Source organism: Mustelus asterias, chromosome 17 (genome assembly GCF_964213995.1).
Source record: "Mustelus asterias chromosome 17, sMusAst1.hap1.1, whole genome shotgun sequence".
Lineage (NCBI taxonomy): Eukaryota > Metazoa > Chordata > Chondrichthyes > Carcharhiniformes > Triakidae > Mustelus > Mustelus asterias.
In genome coordinates, this window is record NC_135817.1 from 30,093,130 (window position 1) to 30,115,131 (window position 22,002).

At 41.0% G+C, this 22,002-nt stretch overlaps 3 protein-coding genes across 12 annotated transcripts in view; 1 reads left to right on the top strand and 2 right to left on the bottom strand.

The window, feature by feature from the left end:
* Positions 1-9,420, bottom strand: part of ltn1 (listerin E3 ubiquitin protein ligase 1) — a 121,187-nt gene extending 111,767 nt beyond the window's left edge. The window contains exons 1-3 of the mRNA XM_078232462.1: positions 9,295-9,420; positions 7,396-7,599; positions 572-670 (exon numbers count right to left, since the gene is read on the bottom strand). Of these exons, the coding sequence (XP_078088588.1) occupies positions 572-670; positions 7,396-7,599; positions 9,295-9,336 (345 nt within the window). The 5' untranslated portion in view covers positions 9,337-9,420. The remainder of the gene's footprint in view (positions 1-571; positions 671-7,395; positions 7,600-9,294) is intronic.
* A 1,158-nt stretch (positions 9,421-10,578) lies between these two features.
* rwdd2b (RWD domain containing 2B) lies at positions 10,579-19,169 on the bottom strand. Its single transcript, XM_078232475.1, has 5 exons — positions 19,059-19,169; positions 15,382-15,617; positions 15,206-15,273; positions 13,705-14,067; positions 10,579-11,812 (listed from the first exon to the last, which is right to left on the bottom strand). The coding sequence occupies exons 2-5, from the start codon at positions 15,571-15,573 to the stop codon at positions 11,560-11,562; spliced, it is 876 nt and encodes a 291-aa protein (XP_078088601.1). The 5' UTR covers positions 15,574-15,617; positions 19,059-19,169; the 3' UTR covers positions 10,579-11,559.
* A 2-nt stretch (positions 19,170-19,171) lies between these two features.
* The window catches only part of usp16 (ubiquitin specific peptidase 16), a 42,148-nt gene continuing 39,317 nt past the window's right edge, over positions 19,172-22,002 (top strand). For 2 of the 10 annotated variants that reach the window (XM_078232466.1, XM_078232469.1), the window contains exon 1: positions 19,208-19,289. The gene's annotated coding sequence lies outside the window, so the exon portion shown is untranslated. Of the gene's footprint in view, positions 19,303-22,002 lie in introns of all 10 variants that reach the window. The other 8 variants (XM_078232470.1, XM_078232472.1, XM_078232463.1 and 5 more) reach the window with 7 other exon arrangements.

Sequence of the window (22,002 nt, forward strand, 5' to 3'; positions counted from 1 at the left end):
TTCATAAACATATTTAAATCAGGCTCCCACAGTACAATGCAAGTCAATTTAATAGTTGCTACCTGGGTTCCCAGTGCAGCAAAGAAAGAAAAATGGGAGCTTCAAACTCAAGGCGATAAATGTCTTTTAACAGCACTTCTTATAGCTCAAGAGGAGCAGTACCCTCTAGGAAGCCTTTGGCCTGCCGATAACAGCCTCTCTCTTCACCAAACTACCCTACCAAGCCCCAACTTCATACTTCCTCCCTCCTGCAAAGGCCTCCCTCCACCCCAATCTCTCACTCCCTCTCCCCTACTAATTGTCAGGAACTGGCCCCAAGGGTCCCCAGTTCTGCAACTTGTTTTTCATACTCAACAACTCACTTGGTTACTGCCAGGTGGAGAATGGGAAATAAAAAAATTATAAGGTTAAAATGCAGAAGGAACGCCACACCCCTGGCTTTGTCAGGTTTCTATTGTTACCTTGTAAATATTGAACCAAAGTCTCAGTTGTAGGCACAAGAGATATCACTTATTTGTTTGCATCCATTCAGTTTAAAACTTATGGGAATAATGAACACAAAGAAGCTTACCAAGGAAATTTTGCAGTAAATCCTTGACCAATAAGGAAGAACTCCTTTAATACTTTCAGGGTGTTTCTCTTTGCACATTGTCCCAAACTCTTGCGCAGCCTTAGAAGAAACAGTGATTGAGTATTTGATGAGTAATTCAAGCATTAGTAAAATCAAACCTACTCCACACTGAAAATAATGTTAGTGAACTTCATAATTTCACAGAATACAATTCTGTTCTATCAAATTTCACATGTTAATTGAACTCTACCTTCTATACACTGTACTTTTTAAATGATGGGTAATAAATAATTCTAGAATAGCTTGAATCAGAACACTCAATTTACATTTATCTAAATAATTCACCTTTGATGCACTGCAAGACAACTTAAACCACAAAAGTAAATACAGCATTGTTGTTTCATTCAAAACTCAACTGAATGCAAGACTAAAAAGAACATCCAATATGCAATTTAATTAAAATAAAAAGAATTAACATTAAAGAGAATATTTCATAACCTCAGGATATAGAACTTCAATTAAAGTACTTTATTAAAATGTAGCCACATTTGTAATGTCAGAAAACATGGCAGTCAATTTGCACATAGCAGGATCCCCCAAAACAGCAATGATACAAGCAGCCAGATAACCTGTGCTCTATAGATGCTGTAGGTGCTTTCCAAAGCAGAGAAAAAATACCTCCTCTTCTAATGGTGCTACAGGACATTTTACATCCAACTGAGTGAGCTGACAAGACCTCTGTTTAACATCTCATCTGAAAGATAGTATTTTAGACAGTGCAATATTCCCTCAGTGTATAGATTATGTGTTCAAGAGTCTGGAGAACATGCTGAACATGATGTGGAGATGCCGGCGTTGGACTGGGGTAAACACAGTAAGAAGTCTCACAACACCAGGTTAAAGTCCAGCAGGTTTATTTGGTAGCAAAAGCCACTAGCTTTCGGAGTGCTTGCTGCTTTCATCAGGTGAGTGGGAGTTCTGTTCACAAACAGGGCACATAGACACAAACTCAATTTACAAAATAATGGTTGGAATGCGAGTCTTTACAGATAATCAAATCTCAAAGGTACAGACAATGTGAGTGGAGAGTGCGTTAAGCACAGGTTAAAGAGATGTGTATTATCTCCGATGTGTATTGCCTCGGATGTCCCGAGGCATGGTACATTGGGGAGACCATGCAGACGCTACGACAGCGAATGAATGAACACCGCTCGACAATCACCAGGCAAGAGCGTTCTCTTCCTGTTGGGGAACATTTCAGCGGTCACGGGCATTCGGCCTCTGATCTTCGGGTAAGCGCTCTCCAAGGTGGCCTTCACGACACACGACAGCGCAGAGTCGCTGAGCAGAGACTGATAGCCAAGTTCCGCACACATGAGGACAGCCTCAACCGGGATCTTGGTTTCATGTCACACTATCTGTAACCCCTATGACTTGCCTGGGCTTGCAAAATCTCACTAACTGTTCTGTCAAGAGACAATACACATCTCTTTAACCTGTGCTTAACGCTCTCTCCACTCACATTGTCTGTACCTTTGAGACTTGATTATCTGTAAAGACTCGCATTCCAACCATTATTTTGTAAATTGAGTTTGTGTCTTTATATGCCCTGTTTGTGAACAGAACTCCCACTCACCTGACGAAGGGGCAGCACTCCGAAAGCTAGTGGATTTTGCTACCAAATAAACCTGTTGGACTTTAACCTGGTGTTGTGAGACTTCTTATTAAACATGCTGAATCCATAGTTGAATGATTGAGAAGCAAGAGTGCCACCACAAAGGGTCTTTGACAAAGGGACATCTGGATTCGAAACGTCAGTTCTTTTCTCTCCTTACAGTTGCTGCCAGACCTGCTGAGATTTTTCAGTGTTTTCTCGTTTGGTGCCACCACAAAGCCAAGTTTAAAATCCAATGCCAAGATTGAACTTGATAAAACCACACCCAAAAATCAATGTTAGCGGGTAGTCTAGCAATTGATCTTAATTGGTTTGGCATATAAAGAGGGTGGGAGGGAATGCCATCTTTGACCGGCAATTCATAAATACATTCAATCATATCAATCAGCAAGTTTGATCCCTGCCTGCAGCAGCTTGGCAATAGTGTGATTTCACCCCAAGTCACAAAGTTGTTCAATAGGTTCAAGGCCCGTTCCAGATGCTTTTGAGCGTATAATCGGAGCTCCAGTAATGAGTAAATGTATTGTTAAAGATTATATATTTTGAAGGAGAAGTTAAAGCGAAATCCTGGTTGTCTGGTTAGGTACTTGGGAACAGATATAGGTCATTCAGCCCCTCGAGCCTGCTGTGCTATTCCATTAGCTCAAAGCTGATCTGTACCTCCACTCCATTTGTTCCATATCTTCTGACAGCTTTTACAAAAAATCGATCAATTTTAGCCTTTGTCAATTTACACAACATTTTTTAGGGACCGGATTCTAAATATCCATAATACCTTGTGAAAAAGTGCCTCGTATTTCACTCGGAACTGGCATAGTTCCAATGTTAACAACATGTCCATGCCCCATTGTTTTATTTATTCTTTCATGGAATGTGGGCGTCACTGGCTAGGTCAACATTTGTTGTCCAACGCTAATTGCCCTCGAGAAGGTAGTGGTGAGCTTCCTTCTTGAACTGCTGCAGTCCATGTGGTGCGGGTACACCCACATTGCTGTCAGGAAGTGAGTTCCAGGATTTTGATCCAGCAAGAGTGAAGGAAAGGCAATATAGTTTCCTGAGGAACGCCACTTGTCACAGCCCTCCATTCAGAAATGCACCCTTCCACTACTACCCTTTGTCTTCTTTGACCGAGCCAGTTTTGTATCCACCTTGCCAGCTCACCTCTGATCCCATGCGACTTCACCTTCTGCACCAGTCTGCCATGAGGGATCTTGTCAAAGGCCTTACTGAAGTCCATGTAGACAACATCCACTGCCCTACCCTCATCAATCATCTTCGTCACTTCCTGGAAAAACTCGATCAAATTAGTGAGACACGACCTCCCCTTCAGAAAACCATGCTGCCTCTCATTAATACATCCACTTATTTCCAAGTGGGAATAAATCCTGTCTCGAAGAATCCTCTCCAATAATTTCCCTACCACTGATATAAGGCTCACCGGCCTGTAATTACTTGGACTATTCTTGCTACCCTTCTTAAACAAAGGAACAACATTGGCTATTCTCCAATCCTCTGGGACCTCCCCTGTAGCCAGTGAGGATACAAAGATTTCTCTCAAGACCCCAACAATTTCCTTCCTTGTCTCTCTCTCAGTATTCTGGGGTATATCCCATCAGGCCCTGGGGACTTGTCTACCTTAATGTTTCTCAAGAACTCCAATACCACCTCCTTTTTGATCTCAACATGACTCAAACTATCTACACACCCTTTCCCAGACTCATCATCCACCAAGTCCTTCTCTTTGATGAATACTGACGCAAAGTACTCATTTAATATCTCGCCCATTTCCTCTGGCTCCATGCATAGATTCCCTCCCTTGTCCTTGAGTGGGCCAACCCTCTCCCTGGCTACCCTCTTGCTCTTTATATGTATAAAAAGCCTTGGGATTTTCCTTAATCCTGCTGGCCAATGCTTTTTCATGACCCCTTTTAGCCCTCCTTACTCCTTGCTTAAGTTTCTTTCTACTTTCCTTGTATTCCACACTTGCTTCGTGTGTTCCCAACCTCCTAGCTTTGACAAATGCTTCCTTTTCTCTTTGAGTAGGCTCACAATATTTCTCGTTATCCAAGGTTCCCAAAACTTGCCATACTTATCCTTACTATCCTGACTTGGAAATATCTTACCGTTCTTCCACTTTTGCTGTCCTAAGATACTTTCATGTTAACTAACGTAATCGAGATACATGTTACAACTCCTTTTGCTATGCACCACACTTCTGTCAGACGTATGACTTTACAAGATCCAAACCCAATTCATTCTCAGCTTCCAGCAGGCTCATTTCTCCTTTTCATACCAGGGTCCTATGAAAATCACCCCACTCCCTCCATCTGAATAAACTGACTTCCACCAGCAAGGCCCACCATGGCAACTCCATGTTCCATAAATCGCCAAAAGTCTTGTTTGTTCTGCCTTCTTTTTGAACAGAGAATCAAGTCTCACTAGCATCCTGCTTGACAATTAACACAAGCATCATCTTTCCCTGCTCGTCACAGCAGTTGCATTGCTTCTCTCACTGTCTATCTCAAAAAGCAGCTGCACCTTTTTTGTGTCAAGGTTTGAAAACAGTCACTTGATTTTCAATAAGTTTCACTTTGGGTTTCTTTCCCATGAATAACAGATCACATGGGCCTGTCTCCGGGCAGATGCTTAGTATAGATATGATCCCTCTATTCAGAGCACTTTGTTTCACCTCAAGTGAAAATATAGTGAGATTTAAAACATAACTGTCTCATAAAGTTCCACATTTTTAGCAATATTTTTCAAAATTTATAGTATATTTACAATATATTCCAAAATTTACAATATGTTCCAAAATTTACAATATATTTACAACATATTATAAAATTTACAATAAATTTGCAATAATGTCTAACATTTTTTTTCTTTTAACTGTTTATCTCTCAGTTGAAATCTGGATTTCACTTTTGCCACCAGTGTAGTCTACATCATGAAGAACCTCAAAATCCTGTAATCTGGAATTATAACTGATTTTAAAATGCACCTGTATAGGCATGATGAGCTGAGTGGCCTTCTTCTATGTTGAACGATTCTTTGGTAACCGTATAAAATTAAGCCAAACTTAACTCCTATTAGCAGTTGCACATAGGAAGACTTACTGTAGCTTGTAATTTAGAATAGTTAAAATGAAAATCACAGGCAGGTCACCTTCAATCACAGAGTATCATCAATTCTCTGAAACTTATAGCATCATTATTGAACCACTTGTTCAGATTTACCTTTGTTTCGTCTCTATTTTAACTAGTATCATTGATTTTACCTGTTGTTAGTACAGTGCTCACTATGAGATTGCACTGATGCGTTTTTTCCCTGCAAGCTTTATGTTGGGGGAGAAGACCACCATGCACTAATCACAAAGAAATATTAAAAATTATATCACTCTTCTGTTAATTCTATGAAGATGCACCAACTCCACAGAGTTTATGAACCAGTAAATCTAATTGTGAGGGGGATTGTTGGATTGGGAGAGTTCAACAACATTAGAAAATATGTTTAATCAATCAAAATTCAGTATTCTGAATATTCATAATTTAACTATGGGCACAGCATGCATTTTGTTCACCTTATTTATTGAAGTAGATTACAAAAAAATGAGAACAATTTATTTAGTAACTTAGACATTTGTCAATACAAGTATTTAAATTGTATCTCAAAGATTATTTTCTATTTTATTTTCATGATATTGGTCAATTAAAATTACATTACAAAGCACTAATAAAACAAAACACCACCTGTTAAAAATAAAGTTAACTAAGATGCAAAAAAAACTGAAGATAAATACAATAATTATAACCTCCCAGCCATAGCTGCATCAGTATATCCTTGAATTCTCAACCAAAGGACGAGAGTTCAGATTCCAGAGCACTTGCTTTGGCAATTACTTCCTTACAGTTGTAACACAGGATGAGTTAAAAAAACTAGTCAACTAGTGATTTTTGTTCATAACAAACAAGCAGTGATGTTAAAAAAAGACACGCAACAGTCTAAACTGACCTACTCTCCTAAAAAAAAGTTATGGAAAAAAATGCCATAAACAGTAACTGCATCTCTTCCTCTCCATGTCATTGACAGTTGCAAATAAAACTGTAGAGTGTGCTTACAATGTAATGTCTTCTGCAGAAGATGATAGTGTCACAATGACATGAAATTGCAACTAAGTGAGATCTACCTATCACTTCAACAACTAGACAAAAACATACTGAACTGTTTAAAAGAGGACATGTTTTGTAAAAAAAATGCTGACCAAAGATGGTACCATCAGTCACCTGATGTCTGGTGTTGTAACTTGACTACGTAACTAGGAAGTTCTGATACAGATTGCACTGTAGAACTGCTCTAATGTGTTGCATAGCATTTCACACCTTGGAGGAGGGGGTGGTGATGGCAGTGTCAAGGTCTACTTCAAACCGGGACTTTTGAAAAGGAAAGCACTGAAAACGCAAAATGACTTTAATCAATTGTACTTCTGCCATGAAAATGGGAACTGCTAACCAGCCAGATACAATCAATAGGGATCCCAAACCCCCTGTGGAGGATGAAATAGCTCCACCTCCTGTTGGTTTCTGCTATATCAAAATATGTCAAAAGTGTCTGAGATGAAAGATCAAAAATTTGATTGTTTGACAACAACGACTGCAAATCTTGTTAATCAAATTCACAAACAGAAGGCTTAAGAATTGGTTTTGCCAAGCCAAACACAGAAAAATCAAAGTCATCTGGAAAAACTGCTGAAGGGAACAGTAAACAATCTTCTACTCTCTCTCTGAAGACAAAATTGACTCCAGTAAAGTACTATTACTGAAATTCAATTCAGCTCATAAATTTTAAGGAAACGAGCTAACTTCAGATGACTGCAACATTCAACAATCTACATCTCAAGGACAAACAAGGGACTTGATCGTATATTCTATTAACTTTTCTTAAACATATCTCAGAAGTAGGAAAAGTGTCTAATGTGTGTATCACCACGTTTCATTTTTCATCAGGTTTAGCACTCTGACTCAAAAAAGCCTGGTTTTATTGGCTCCTAATTAAAAGAAATGTAAAAAACCTTTGTTGCAATCAACCAAGGGGACTGAAAAAAAGGGGAGCCAATTCACTCTTCACCCGGTTATAAAATAGCAAAACATACTTTTAGTTTTGTGGTTGCATCTCTCTTTGACATTTTGCGTAGGACCATTCGGAAGTCAGCATCCACCAAACTGTCCACTTCTTCTAAACCTTGGACTGCAGGAACATAACCCAGTTCATTCTGGTTGGCTCCAAATCCAGTAAAGCCTGGAACTGTTCCCTTGTCTTTAGCCAGCAGCTCAGCTGCTTTACCACTGCTGGATGGCTGTAAACAAAAACCAAAGCAGATCAAATTAGTCTTATATGAACTTCCTTAGGAGCCAAACTAAGCCTGCACAGTGTTTTGACTTCAATTCATTGCAACTGTTGGAGAAGATTTTAAAACTGTATTAGGATAAAAATGGGCACTTGATTTATCAAGAAGTCTAAAAGTTTAGGGCGGTAGCACCAAGCTCTAGGCAAATACAACCTTCAATCTCTGCTCAATTCCCAACCTGTGATTTTCTAAATGCGGGCTAAAATATCTTGGGAGAACAGATTAAAGGACGGTTACTAATAAGCCAAAGCCTTGTACCCTCAAAGTAATGTGAGAATTTCTAACAAAAACATCTACAAATGGACGGACTGCAATTAGAATTGTCCAGCACTAGTGTTAGCATTCAGAAAATCAGAAGCAGGAAGTGGCAAAGACATCTGCAGGAAACAATGATGTCTATGATGGGATATGGACAATGTGGAAGTTTTCAGGGCATAAAACAGGTATACTGAAAAACAAGAAACATTCTCCCACTGACTCCCTCACGAGATGAAGTCAGTCCAACTCGAATAAAAGGGGCTGCAAATCGTCCACAATGCGCAGGGTTTTAATAACCACTTACCACAAAGCAGCCCAGTATAAATCCCAGCAAAATAGGTTCACAGTTGAAAAGTTTCCTAGTGGCTCTAAGAAATGTGCATCCATTTTTGAAAGTGGATGATGGCAGTATTTGCAGTTACTCCAGAGCCTTGAGCATATAGACTAGGCTGACATTCAGTGCAATACAATGGGAGCACTGCACAGTAGAAGTGAGACATTAAAAACGAAGGCCTGGAGAAATAATGCCCTCTCTGGTGGACATAAACAATTCCATGGTACTTTATTCAAAATGTGGAGATGCCGGCGTTGGACTGGGGTAAGCACAGTAAGAAGTCTCACAACACCAGGTTAAAGTCCAACAGGTTTATTTGGTAGCAAATACCATAAGCTTTCGGAGCAATGCTCCTTCGTCACTTAATTCAAAGGCAAGGGAGTTCTGGGCATTATTTGTCCTTCACCAACAACACTGAGACATGTTAATGGTGATTATTGCATCGTGGTGCACAGATGGACTGTGGAGTTTACTGCAGTCATAGAATCCTACAGCGCAGAAAAAAACCATTTGGCCCATTGAGTCTGTACTGACCACAATTCCATCCAGGCCCTATCCTCAATACCCCATGCAATTACCCTAGCTAGTCTCCCTGACACTAAGGGGAATTTAGCATGGCCAATCCACCTAACCCAATCCACACAGTGGCCCAAGGCGGGAATCGAACCCAAGTCCCTGGTGCTGTGAGGCAGCAATGCTAACCACCGTGCCACCCCCCCACTATTCAAATAGTGACTCTTCAAAAGTACTCCCAGGATCGTGAAAAGTGCGACAGAAACCGACACAGGAGGCCTGCGTATGGCTGGGTGACAAGGTAAGTCCTTGAAAGGGGAGAGGATTTGACAGGGTTACATTGAAAGGCTTGGGATGGCGGGGGTCAAGCGGGGCTAATTGGATAGCTCTTTCCAAAAACGCCGCGGGCCGAGTGGCCGTTTCATGTGTGATTCCATGGAGAGCAGTGCTCCTGTCCGAGGGCGTTTGGTACAGAACGGGACTGAGCCCCTCTCCCTCTGTGCCTGCCAGCCAGGCACTGGTCACATTCAGTCCCTTACCCGCACATTGCCTTTGGTTCGCTGTTTGTTTTTCCCACCCATCGCGTGCCCACTTCTCCAGCTCGAGACACTTCCGTTACTTTCAAACAGCCACGACACTCCCCGCTCACTGCGCCTGCGCTCCCTGTGTGCACTCCTCTTGAAACGACCGGCCAGAAACAACAGCCCCGTGAGGTGAGTCTTCTTTCCGGGTGTCACATCCCAAACAGAGCAAGTGCTGGCGCGCCACACACCATTCTGCAGTGATGGATTTGACCTTCTTTGAAGGCGGGTAGTGGCTGGGTAAACCTAGGTGGCACATCACGGCAAGGAATTTAGATTTTTGTCACGGTTTTGGTGCATTTTCACAGTAACTTCATTGCAGTGTTAATGTAAAAAAATAGTAATGGTCTCAACAGTAGTGAGCCCTGGAGCACCCATTCTGTACTTCTTCACCATTCCAACCCCAACATAAGTCCTTTAGCCTGTACCCTTCAGCCATGAAACAGATTTTAAAATAAGGCTAATTTCCAATTTCTAGTTCACAATGGTTCTATTTATTCTGAGTAAAAACAAGGGTATCTGCCAGTGGATATTTCTCTTCACTAAACTTATGCTTCAGTTTATTTTAGGCTATTTTCAGTAAATATGAGCTGCTCTTTCCTTTGTAATGTAAACTTGACACACAGAAAAGGAAACTTTGCTTTTAGATGTTTGAACTATTGGCATAATTGTAATTATGCTAACAGCAGTCTCACCAACACAAATTGTTGATTATTGTTGAATTGGTACATATTTACTCCCTAACTCTTTTTCCTTCCAGAATCCATCAATTACTAATATAATGTCTCTGACATTCAAGAACAGTAGCAGAAGAGGAAACCCAGAAATCCCAGGGATGCGATCATAATGCTAAATTTAATGACAGGATTTAATTAACATTTTTAAAAATCCTGTTTCCAATTCAGCAGTTGGACATGTTGACAGATTGACTTTTGTCAGTGAGAAAGACAACAGTGTAAGACTGCAGCCAAGGGTGGGAGGGTGGGAAATTGAAGCCTGGCAATTAAGAGAGAGTAAAAGATGGACTATGAAAGCAGGGTTGGGAGTCAGACCCACAATTGGGGGTGGAAGGAAGATAGATTAGGGGTTGGCTGATCTTAGGGCAGGAAGCTTAGGATCTCAGTAGATCAGGCCAGTGAGGAGGCAGATGATTTGCATGAGGGGCAATTGGGAGCACAGAAGAAACATAGTTTACTAAAATAAGTTACTTCTTGGGAAGGCTAAAAAAAGCAAATTCAATATCACCTTTGTTCCACACTATTTATTTAGAAACATAGAAAAATTTACAGCACAGAAAATGCTGGATATACTCAGCAGGTCAGGCAGAATTCTATGGAAGTTAACATTTCAATTGGTCATTCAGCTCATTGTGTACAGACCAGCCGACAAAGAGAAAAAAAGTTAATCCCATTTTCCAGCTCTTGGTCTGTAGCCCAGTAGATTACAGCATCTCAAGTGTGTATCCAAATGTTGTTAAAATATGATGACTGTTATCAATCTATAGGTTCTACAAGTGGTTTTGAAAAATAGTCCCTAAATTGATTTGTTGATAAATAATAATGTAATTATTTTATTTCAGAGTAGCATTATGTCAAATTTCTTCATAACCTAAACATGTGTTCTGGATGATGAAACTAATGGGTTTTTTAATGATCATTTGAGCTTTTCTTCTAATTGTTACTACTCACAATATTACTGTCCTCAATGTCATTTAGTTGAAGATAGAACTGGTAAAAGGTATTGAGAATCATCACTATTCACCCATTTAAGTTTGCTTTTAAGTGGTTTTCTTTGGTAGGAACCACATTTAGTGTTTTTAATACATCTAACTTCTCTGGTTAATTCATTAACCATGCACCCATTATTGTCATTGCTGGATACATCTGATCATAGGAACCTAAAGATTACAATTAGAATATTGCTAAATTGATACAAGACATATAAAAGCAACATAAAAAGTTGAGGATTGAGATTCCTAGGTGGAAAAATCAAATTATTTTAAAAGCTATTTAGCCAGCACAGACATGATGGACCAAATACCCCCTTTTCTACTGTAACCATTCTATGATTCAATACCTAAGTTTTTAATAAATCTAATTAGTTTTCTAATTTCTATAGCTGGATAGGACACTGGAGTGCACTACTGTATTGTATGACATTTAGAACGTATTTAAACATTATTTTTCTGTTACAATAAAACAATGATGTGAACACAAAAATAATTTAAGGCATTTTCCCTTCAACACCAAAGTACAATTGAAAAATGTCTCCACATTCCTTTTCATTTAAGAATTGGTACAACTGCCCCAGATCCATATGATTTCCCTTGGTACCATGTGCATCAAATATTTTTTCTTCAAAGTCTGTAAATTTGCGAAACATTTGCATTGCAGTATCAACATCAAAGTTTGGAATGTCCAAGGGAGCATCCTCTCTGTGGCGGATTAGAATCCTCTTCCAGGTCAACCGCTTTGCTCTGTAAGGAGATTAGAAAAATGTTAGAAGGACGTGGAAGAGGTGGTGCAGTGTGTCAGTACACAAAATTGCAATTTTGGTATGGTGTATGATGGCACAATGGTTAGCACTGCTGCCTCACAGCTCCAGGGACCTGGGTTCTATTCCTGGCTTAGGTCATTGTCCATGTGGAGTTTGCACATTCTCCCCGTGTCTGTGTGGGTTTCCTCCAACAGTCCAAACATGTGCGGGTTAGGTTGATTGGCCATGCTAAATTGCCCCTTAGTGTCCCGGGATCTTTAGGTTAGAGTGATTAGTGGGGTAAATATGTGGGGTTACGGGAAGAGGGGCTGGGTGGGATTGTTGTTGGTGCAGAACTGATGGGCCGAAGGGCTTCCTACAGCACTGCAGGGATCCTATGATGATGGTTTGTGCCTATGATGACCACAACACTTAGTTCCCAGTGTTAGCCATATCATTCTGGGAATGCATCAAAATTTAGGTCAGGAACTACGCTCTTTAACTTAGTCAAGTTAGTCAAGGACTATTTACCTTTACCAAATCCTTACCGAGATTCATTATTCGCCCCTAATTTTTCAAATGCCAAAAAATTTTGTCCTGGATTAAAGTCTCTAAAATGTTGTCCACCATTGTCATTGTGCTGACTTGGCCCGTTATTGACAGATTGATGCCTCAGTCATTTTTGCTTGAATTGAGCTGCAACATTTATAATCCCCCGGTCCTCTGGCATCACCCCCATATCGAAGGAGGATTAGAGTATTGTGGCTAGAGTCTCCACAATTTCCACTCATACTACCCGCAGTAAAGTAGAATGCATTCCACCTGGACTGAGTGACTTTTCTATTTTAAGGATTGTCAACATTTCAAGTCCTCTTCTTTTAGCCAATCTATTATCACTATTCCTATTCCTTTATTGCCACACCGTCAACATCCTCTCTTTGAGGGAAAGATGTAATAAAATCATTTAGCACCTCAACCATGCCTGCTACCTTGATGGGAATATATTTTGGTCAATAATTATCAACCCCCACTCTTCCTTTGAATAGCTTTTACCATTTACATATTTATAAAAGTCTTTTGAATTCCTTTTACCCTCTGAGGAAAGCAGAGGATTCTGTTCTGAGATAAAAGAGATACTACGACTGCATGGATCCTGCTGCAGTGTCAAAGGCTGCAGACAGGCCAACAAGCACAATGAAGAATAGTATGTATACCTTTGTCACAGTGGCATAGGATGTCATTGTAACTTTAATAAGAGCCATTTCAGTACTATGGCAAGGACGGAAACCAGATTAGAGAGATTGAACATGGAGTTTAGGGAAAGATAGGCATGGATTTAGGAGGTGACAACATGTACACGGGCTTTGTGGAGAAAAAATAGGTTGATGATGGGTTGGTAGTTTGCAAAGAAAATTGTGTCAAGGAGAAGGATAATTATGATAGATGTAGAAGAGAGAGGGACAAAACCTGAAGAAAGAGAACTATTAACAATATTGGCTAATGTGGGGATGAGGAAGGCACCTATCTATTCTAATCCCATTTTCCAACTCTTGGGCTGTAGCCTTGTATGCTATTGTGTTTCAAGTGCTCATCTAAATGAACTGGCAATTTCTTGGGAAGGAGTCATGGGACCTTGGAGAGGGCATAGAGGAGATAGAGATGCAAATTCAGGGCTAGGGCATATCTGATATATGTATATTGTCTGAATACAATAAAAATTAAACGCAACTTCGTGGATAGAATCCACACTGGGAAAATCTGTTGGCACCCAGGAGTGCAAATTTAATAATTACAATTCTGTTTACTTAAACAATGATGAGGAATATAAATTCACATTTTATCCTATGCTCCATGGCACTTCTTGGTGATACCAATAGTGTACAAAAGTCAAACCTTGTCCAGTATTCTTCACATGCACTCTGTGGCCCTTCCACACAAATCACTCCAGGTTTGCCAGGCATACTGAACCCAGTAAGTGAAAGCTCTTTTGCCCACTCGAGAATATTTTTTCTCTTTTCTTTGTTATAGATGTGGTGGCTGTAGATCCAGAGGCGGGTACAAATTACATCTTTGGTTCTGTTAGCAGATAGTCTCCTTTCAATTGGAACAGTTTCTCTGCTCATGTATTTTGCTGCATTGTCCTTGATCCATTCAATTGCATTCAACACGCATATCTCACCACAACAGTTCTCTCTTAGATACTCATGAAGATCCATATTTAATTGCCCTTGTTGTGTTCTGTGTATAGCATCAGATCTGTAAAAAAGAATGTCAGTACTTTGAACTGTCAGTTACTCTGCACAGAAAAATCACCTGAACGTATGCTTTCAACTCAACTCTGAGGATTTATGTTTTTTTTAATACAGAACTTCTTCTATAATTGTAGAAAATGCTGAAATAGCTGGTATAAAAACATTTGGAAAAAATAAATAATTGGATAAACATTTTGAATGTAAGTGCTTTAAATGTTTACCTCTGTTTTGGGCTTCCAGATGCTGACAATCATTAATTTTTCATCATTTTCAGTTTTTATTTCAGTACCTGCAGCTTTTCTTTTTTAAATCTTCCCCTGATGACAAAACCACTTTTGCTGTACAGTGGAAAACTGCAACTGCAAGTTCTCGTTGGAAATCAAAAAGGCAGATCAGGCAACCATCAGCATTTTTCTATTACTGGAATCCAGAGAAGCTGTCCCAAGGAGGGCTTCGCTGCTGACCTATGCAGATTGTTTATGCTACTACTCTACTACCAAGATCAACCCTTGAAGGAAAAGAGGGGGTTAAACATCGACTTTCAGCTACTGGAACATTGACAGTGTCCACATCTGATAATATGACAACACCCATGTCCCAATACTTGAATTAAGAAAGAAATTCTAGATCTATCCCACTAACTTCTGGTATCAACAATTCCCTTCCCATCAGAGACATCACAATGGTTATTGCTTCTCAATACAGACTATACACATGTACAATCAAGGCGCTGTTTTGCTGGAATTTTCCAACAATCCTATCAGCCTGAATATCTGAGGCACCAAAGTGCATGCACTTCTCCTAGAGCGGGGATTCTTTTGAGGGCAGGCCACTCACTTATTTACACACAGTTTCTAGCTACCTCCTAGCAACATTTACAATTTACTTACCCAAGGTATGGGAAGTTACAAGACAAGAACAGATAAAAGAAGAAACAAATTAAATGGTGAAATTTAAATAGCTTGTCATGTGAATTATGGCAACCCAAACATTTGACACTGAAGATTCAATTTCTAGTTATATTATAATTTGAATATGCTTTGTTTATAATGTTTCTTTTCCACCAGCTAATTAGAATGATGACTTTATTTTTGCTTAAAATAATCTATTGCACAAATCTGCCTTAAGAGCATATACTGTACCTTGTTGATATTTCTGGTATCACTGCTGGATAATTTGGAGGAAAGGCACAAGATAATGCACAAACTACCTGTAATAAAAGAAGTAATTCCATTGGAGCAAAGGAAATTACTTTCACATACAATTATTCAAAACAGTCAAAAAGATGTACATAAACATTTGCCAATGCAGTACTGACATTAGGAACATCCAGCTGGAGGTGTACAGTGAACTGAAGTCTTGAAGTTGGTGGGTCCAATAACTTCCCTTGTGTGTAGTCTCTGAGATCTGCTAAAGCCAACTGATCATCCACCTGAAGTTCATTAGGAAACATACTGAACAGAAGTTCCAGTTCAGATATCTGGGCCTCAGCATTAGCAGGACTGGTCATTTTTTAATGAATGGTTCCAAAGAGTGTGATAACCCAAAGAAAACCTAAAAAAAGAAAAGTTAACATTTGGCCCTTAATGTGCACAGTGTGTAAAACTGATATGGTTAAAATGGCATTTTGTTTACATTTCTTGAGGGAAAATTCACTAAAGTTTTTCCTGTAGAATCAGTTTGGAGATGTCCATGAGTGGTTTCCTCATTCCTGGTGGTGAATGCATATAAGTAAATTATAGGGGAATTATATAAAATACTGTATTTACAGCCTGTCATCTAAAGCATATTCTAATCCATCATAGAATCCTACAGTGCAGAAGGAGGCCATTTGGCCCATTGAGCCTGCACCGACAACAATCCCACCGAGGCCCTATTCCCGTAACCCCGTGTATTTACCCTGCTGGTCCCCCTGACATGTAGGGTAAATTTAGCATAGCCAATCAACCTAACCTGTACATCTTTGGACTGTGGGATGAAACCAGAGCACGTGGAGGAAACCCACGTAGACACAGGGAGAATAAGCAAACTCCACACAGTGACCCGAGGCCGGAATTGAATTCGGGTCTCTGGCACTGTGAGGCAGCAGTGCTAACCACTGTGCCATTGTGCTGCCACGCAAATCTTGCCTGTAATCTATAATGAACTGGAAATTTGACCAATTTGTATTCAGTTTGCCCATTGAACCTCAGGTATCAGAAATTCATCAGAATTATGCCAGGGCTTAAAGGGTTCAATTATTAAGTCAACTTTCATAAATGTGTCTCGTATTCTCTTCCATTGATAGGTTGATGGATAATTTAATCAAGTGTTTAAAATGGTAAAGGGATATGATATGGTAGATGCAAAGAAGCTATTCCCTCTGGAAGACAACTTCAAAAAGTCAGTGGCAGTTATAATGTTCCAGCTCAAAAAAAAATGTCTCGTTACACATTCGAGTCTGTCATAAATACCTTCTTAGTTACAGTAACACAAGTGGTTTGTGCATCCACTATTGAGGTCTAATCCTGATAATATTATCAGAATAACTTTTTTGATTGTATTTAATTTAATTTCAGCTCCATCATCAAGACTTACAGCTCCACAACACTGTCCAACTCTTCTGAAACATTCATCTGTGGTTTTGTTACTACTGGATCTCCTGGAGGCCTCCATCAGCCGCACATGCTTTTGTGATATCTGCCTCTAACTCTGGCTCCTTGTGCATCTCTGATTTTAACCAATACATCACAGGAGACTGTACGTTCAGCTGCCTTGACCCTAAACTCTGGAATTCCCTAACTAAACCTCTCTGCCTCTCCACCACTCTTTCTTCTAAGATGCTCCTTAAAATCCTGTCTCTTTGACCAGACATTTGGTCATCTGCTCTGATATCTCCTGTGGCTTTGGTGACTGTCTGTGTGGAGTTTGCACGTTCCCCCCGTGTCTGCGTGGGTTTCCTCCAGGTGCTTCAGTTTCCTCCCAGACTCCAAAGATGTGCGGGTTAGGTTGATTGGCCATGATAATTTGCTCCTTAGTGTCAGGGTAAATTAGCAGGATAAATATGTGAAGTTACGGGGATAGGGCCTGGGTGGGATTGTTGTCAGTGCAGGCTCGATGGGCCGAATGGCCTCCTTCTGCACTGTGGGGATTCTATGATTCCAAGAAAAATGTTTTCATTGATATTGCTTCTGTTAAGAACCTTGGAATATTTTACTATAAAAATGTGAATTGTTTGAAGGCTGCCAGTAAGAGCAGAAGAGTTACTTAGGGTTTCTGTTGCTAAACTATTTTTTTCTGGGCAAAGAGAGAGACTTTTTGGCTTACTCATAAACTGATCTGTTCCAGCAAGGAGGTTATGCTTGTGGAATGAAAAGTGATTGATTTTGTATTAAACTGCAGTGCACATTTGTTCTAAACTTGGGAAGTAGAGAATTAAGTATAAGCCTTAGCAGTGCAGTTTTAACAGGTATGTATGTCTGTCAATCCACCTTTCAAAAGCCCATCTGTTGAGAATACTGTCAAAGTTGCTGCTGCTTCTTTTACAGTTAAACTTCACCACTCAATTGGATATTCAAAATACTTTTCATTTCTCAGAGTGCTTAACGAATTTACAAATACATGTGATAATGTCATTTATACAGTAAACGGCAGAACCTTTAAGAGTATTGCCAAGCAGAAGGATCTGGGTGCACAGGTACACAGGTCACTGAAAGTGGCAACGCAAGTAGAGAAGGTAGTCAAGAAGGCATACGGCATGCTTGCCTTCACCAGCCGGGGCACTGAGTTTAAAAATTGGCAAGTCATGTTACAGCTTATAAAACCTTAGTTAGGCCGCACTTGGAATATAGCGTTCAATTCTGGTCGCCACACTACCAGAAGGATGTGGAGGCTATGGAGAGGGTACAGAAAAAGATTTACCAGGATGTTGCCTGGTATGGAGGGCATTAGCTATGAGGAGAGGTTGGAGGGAGGTTGGTTTGTTCTCACTGGAACGACGGAGGTTGAGGGGGCGACCTGATAGAAGAGTACAAGATTATGAGGGGCATGGACAGAGTGGATAGTCAGGAGCTTTTTCCCAGGATGGAAGAGTCAATTACTAGGGGGCATAGGTTTAAAGGAGATATACAAGGCAAGTTTTTTTACACAGAGGGTGGTGGGTGCCTGGAACTCGCTGCCGGGGGAGGTAGTGAAATCAGATACGACAGTGACTTTTAAGGGGCGTCTTGACAAATACATGAATAGGATGGGAACAGAGGGATATAGTCCCCGGGAGGGTAGGGGGTTTTAGTTCAGTCAGGCAGCATTGTCGGTGTAGGCTTGGACGGTCTGTGCTGTAATTTTCTTTGTTCTCACATTTTTGATTTGATTTATTATTGTCACATGTATTAGTATACAATGAAAAGTATTGTTTCTTGCGCGCTATACAAAGCATACCGTACATAGAGAAGGAAAGGAGAGGGTGCAGAATATAGTGTTACAGTCGAGTGTGGAGGTGTAGTGTCGAGAAAGATCAACTTAATAGAAAGTAGGTCCATTCAAAAGTCTGATGACAGCAGGGAGGAAGCTGTTCTTGAGTCACATAGTGAAATGTGTCATCACTTCACTTACAAGTAATAATAGCCCTTTTCATTCCACAAGCAAGACCTCCTTGCTGGAACAGGGCAGTTTGTGAGTAAGGCAAAAGTCTCTCTTCTGGCTGCCGTATTTTTTTACTCCTCAAATTCTATAATCGAGGAACAAAGCTTGGCCTGTTAGGATACTGTACACAGATGTGGACCTGAATGGAATATTATACACAAATAAATACAACAATGATGCAAAAGACAGAGGAGGCTTAAATTGATCAACATGAAACGGGTCAACATGTCAGCATAAAAGTAAAACTGCTCTAATTCGGTGGGGAGGGCTGGTGATATGAAGATAATGTCACCGAGGCCTTCCCGGCCGATTATTGGCCATTTTCTGTGGGACACATATCACATCGAGAACACAAAATTCAATGTTGTCATGTACCTGCTCTTCGGCATTTGTTCTCCACGTCCGGCTCCCACAGGCCTCTTGGTGAGAGACAGGGACAGACTGAGAGCGCGCCAACGAGCTTTGCCACCTTTCGGCCACCGTCTCCCGGGCTGAGCCACGCATGCGTGCTGCTGGACGCCATTGGTGACCTGGAGGCACGGCGCGGTGGCGGCTCCCGGGAGCGGAGAGTAGCCGGTGAGAGAGAGTCAGGCAGCGAGAACTCCGGTAGGGACTGTATGTGAGTGAGAGAAACAGGGTCTGGGTGAGGTCGGCTTCAGCAGCACTTCGGCATTCCAGTTCGGCTCATTTTTACTAAATATTTATTCACATATTTGTAAATTCGGTTCATTTGCGACGGGAACTCTCAGCAGTGCCTTCGTTACCTCCAGGCATGACTAATCCAACACACTCCTAGCTGGCCTTCCATCCTCAGTGTGTGTGTCTTACCTGGCCTTCCATCCTCCATATACATGTACTGGAGGTCATCCAAATCTCGGTTACCTGTATCTAAGTCGCACCAATTCCTGTTCATCCACCACCCTATGCTCACTAACATAGTCGAACAGCATCTTGATTTTAAAATTCTCCTCCTTGTTTTGAAACCCTCCCATGTTCTCATCGCTCCCTATTTCTTAATCGCCTCCAATTAGTCCCTTGAGATATCTATATTCATCTAACTCTGGTCTCTTCCACACAAGGGTGGCACAGTGGCTGGCACTACCTCAGTGCCAGAGATCTGGGTTTAATTCCAGCCTTGGGTGACTGCAGTTTGCATGTTCTCCCCGTATCTGCGTGGGTTCCCTCCAGGTGCTCTGGTTTCCTCCCACACTCTAAAGATGAGCAGGTTAGGTTGATTGGCTATGCTAAATTGCCAGGGGGACTAGTGGGGTAAATAGATGGGGTTATGGGGATAGGGCCTGGGTGGGATTGTTGTTGGTGCAGGCTTGATGGGCTGAATGGCCTCCTGCACTGTAGACATTCCATGATCTAATTTTCATCATTCCACCATTGGTGGCCATGCTGTCTGGGCCTCTGGAATTCCTTCCCTAAACCTCTTTGTTTCAATTAAAACACTCCTTAAACTGAACCTATTAGAACATGCTTTTGATCAACTGCCCTTTTACCTCAGGAGGTGGTCACACCTGGTAGATTAAGTACCTCTAATTTGGTCAACTGAACCCAACTGTTTGGTCAGCAGGGTGTGACTGCAAGTGAGGCAGGTAGAGGGATCCTGAATTTAGGAATGGAGGAGCCTCAGCTCTTGACCTTGTCCAACAGGTAGGAGGTATTTGCTTCCTGTGTGGATGAGGAAAAGGGCTGTACGGAGGATGAGCTAGCTGACCACTGCACAGTGGTACAGGATGCCATTCAAGACGGGAGAGCAAAAGACAAATGGTAGTTGTGGGAGATTCTATAATTGGGGGATTGATAGCATCCTTTGTCAGCAGGATCAAGAGTCCCGTATGGTATGTTGCCTTTCCGGTGCCAGGGTGAGGGACATCTCTCACCAAAAAGGATATTGAAGTGGGAGGGGGAGGATCCCATTGTTGTGGCCCATGTTGGGACAACATAGGCAAGACTAAGAGAGTTTGGGGATTATCAGGCACTAGGAACTAAATTAAAAAACAGGTCCTCAAGGATTTATATTCTCTGGATTGCTACCTATGTCATGTGTGAATTGGCGTAGGGATGAGAAAATTAGAGATGTAAACATGTGGCGAAAGGAGTGGTGCAGGAAAGAGGGGTTACCACCACATCTCTCGACTCCTCAGGCATATCTAAATTGTCATACTGACTAGATGAGCAAAAAATTTCTCCAAATAAATATCAGGAAGACTGAAGCAGTTATCTTCTGTTTCCAATACAGACTCCACTCCCTAGCCACCAATACGATCCGCCTCTCTGACAACCATCTGATGCTGAACCCAACTGTTCGCAACCTTGGGGTCATATTTGATTTTGTGAGTTCTGATCACGTATCTGCCCCATGAGCTGGAACTGCTCATTGCCATCTGTGCAACATCTCACAACTCAGAACCTGTCTCGTCTTATCTGCTGCTAAAACTCTCATTCATGCCTCCCTAATCCTCTGTCTCTCTTTCCTCCTTTAAAATGTTTGTTAAAATCTATATCTTTCACCAAACTTTCTACTCCAATATCTCGTGGCTCGGTATCATATTTTGTTTTCTAACGCTCCTGTGAAGTACCTTCTGACTTATGTTAGAAGCACTATATAAATACAAGTTGTTGTTGAAATTGAAACTCAATTTCTCACTCCACCTGCTGAGAGTTTTCTAATATTTTCTTTTTTTAGTTTCACACTTCCAGCTTTCACAGTATTTGGCTTGCTTATATGTACAACTACTCGCATTTTGGATCTTAAAAGCACAATAATTCCTCCTCTACAAAACTCTTCCATGGGAACTTTATGGATGGAAATCAGAAAAGCAAAATCTACATTATGGAAGGAGGATAAGATTATAAAATGATGAAACAAAGTGGTCTGTGAATCACACATTAAGAATTAGTCACTCATAAGTTTGAACATATAACTTACTGGCAATACCAATTGATTAAACACCACCCACATATTGAGAGGGCTGCAATCCATCTCAAGCCCTGATGACAAACTTGATGCTCTTTATTACCCAAAATCTTTTGTAAACACTTGAACAAGGCTAAATTGAATATGGATCAAAGACTTGCACACCAAGGGCACGGTAGTCCTCTGTCCCAAACCTAAACATTGGGCCAAACAACTTATACTTGTATAGAATCATAGGACCCTACAGTGCAGAAGGAGGCTATTTGGGCCATTGAGTCTGCACTGACCACAATCCCACCCAGGCACTATCCCCATGACCCCATGCATTTACCCTCGCTAGCCCCCCCCGACACTAAGTGGCAATTTAGCACTGCCAGTCCACCTAACCTGCAC

What these genes read in the sequence shown, in the direction of transcription:
- rwdd2b (XM_078232475.1), bottom strand. Translation starts at nt 15,573, where the DNA reads ATGACCAGTCCTGCTAATGCTGAGGCCCAGATATCTGAACTGGAACTT. An exon ending in TCCAGCTGGATGTTCCTAAT is followed by an intron (nt 15,274 to 15,381) that starts GTCAGTACTGCA and finishes CTTTTATTACAG; the next exon opens with GTAGTTTGTGCATTATCTTG. An exon ending in TGTGAAGAATACTGGACAAG is followed by an intron (nt 11,813 to 13,704) that starts GTTTGACTTTTG and finishes ATCTCCTTACAG; the next exon opens with AGCAAAGCGGTTGACCTGGA.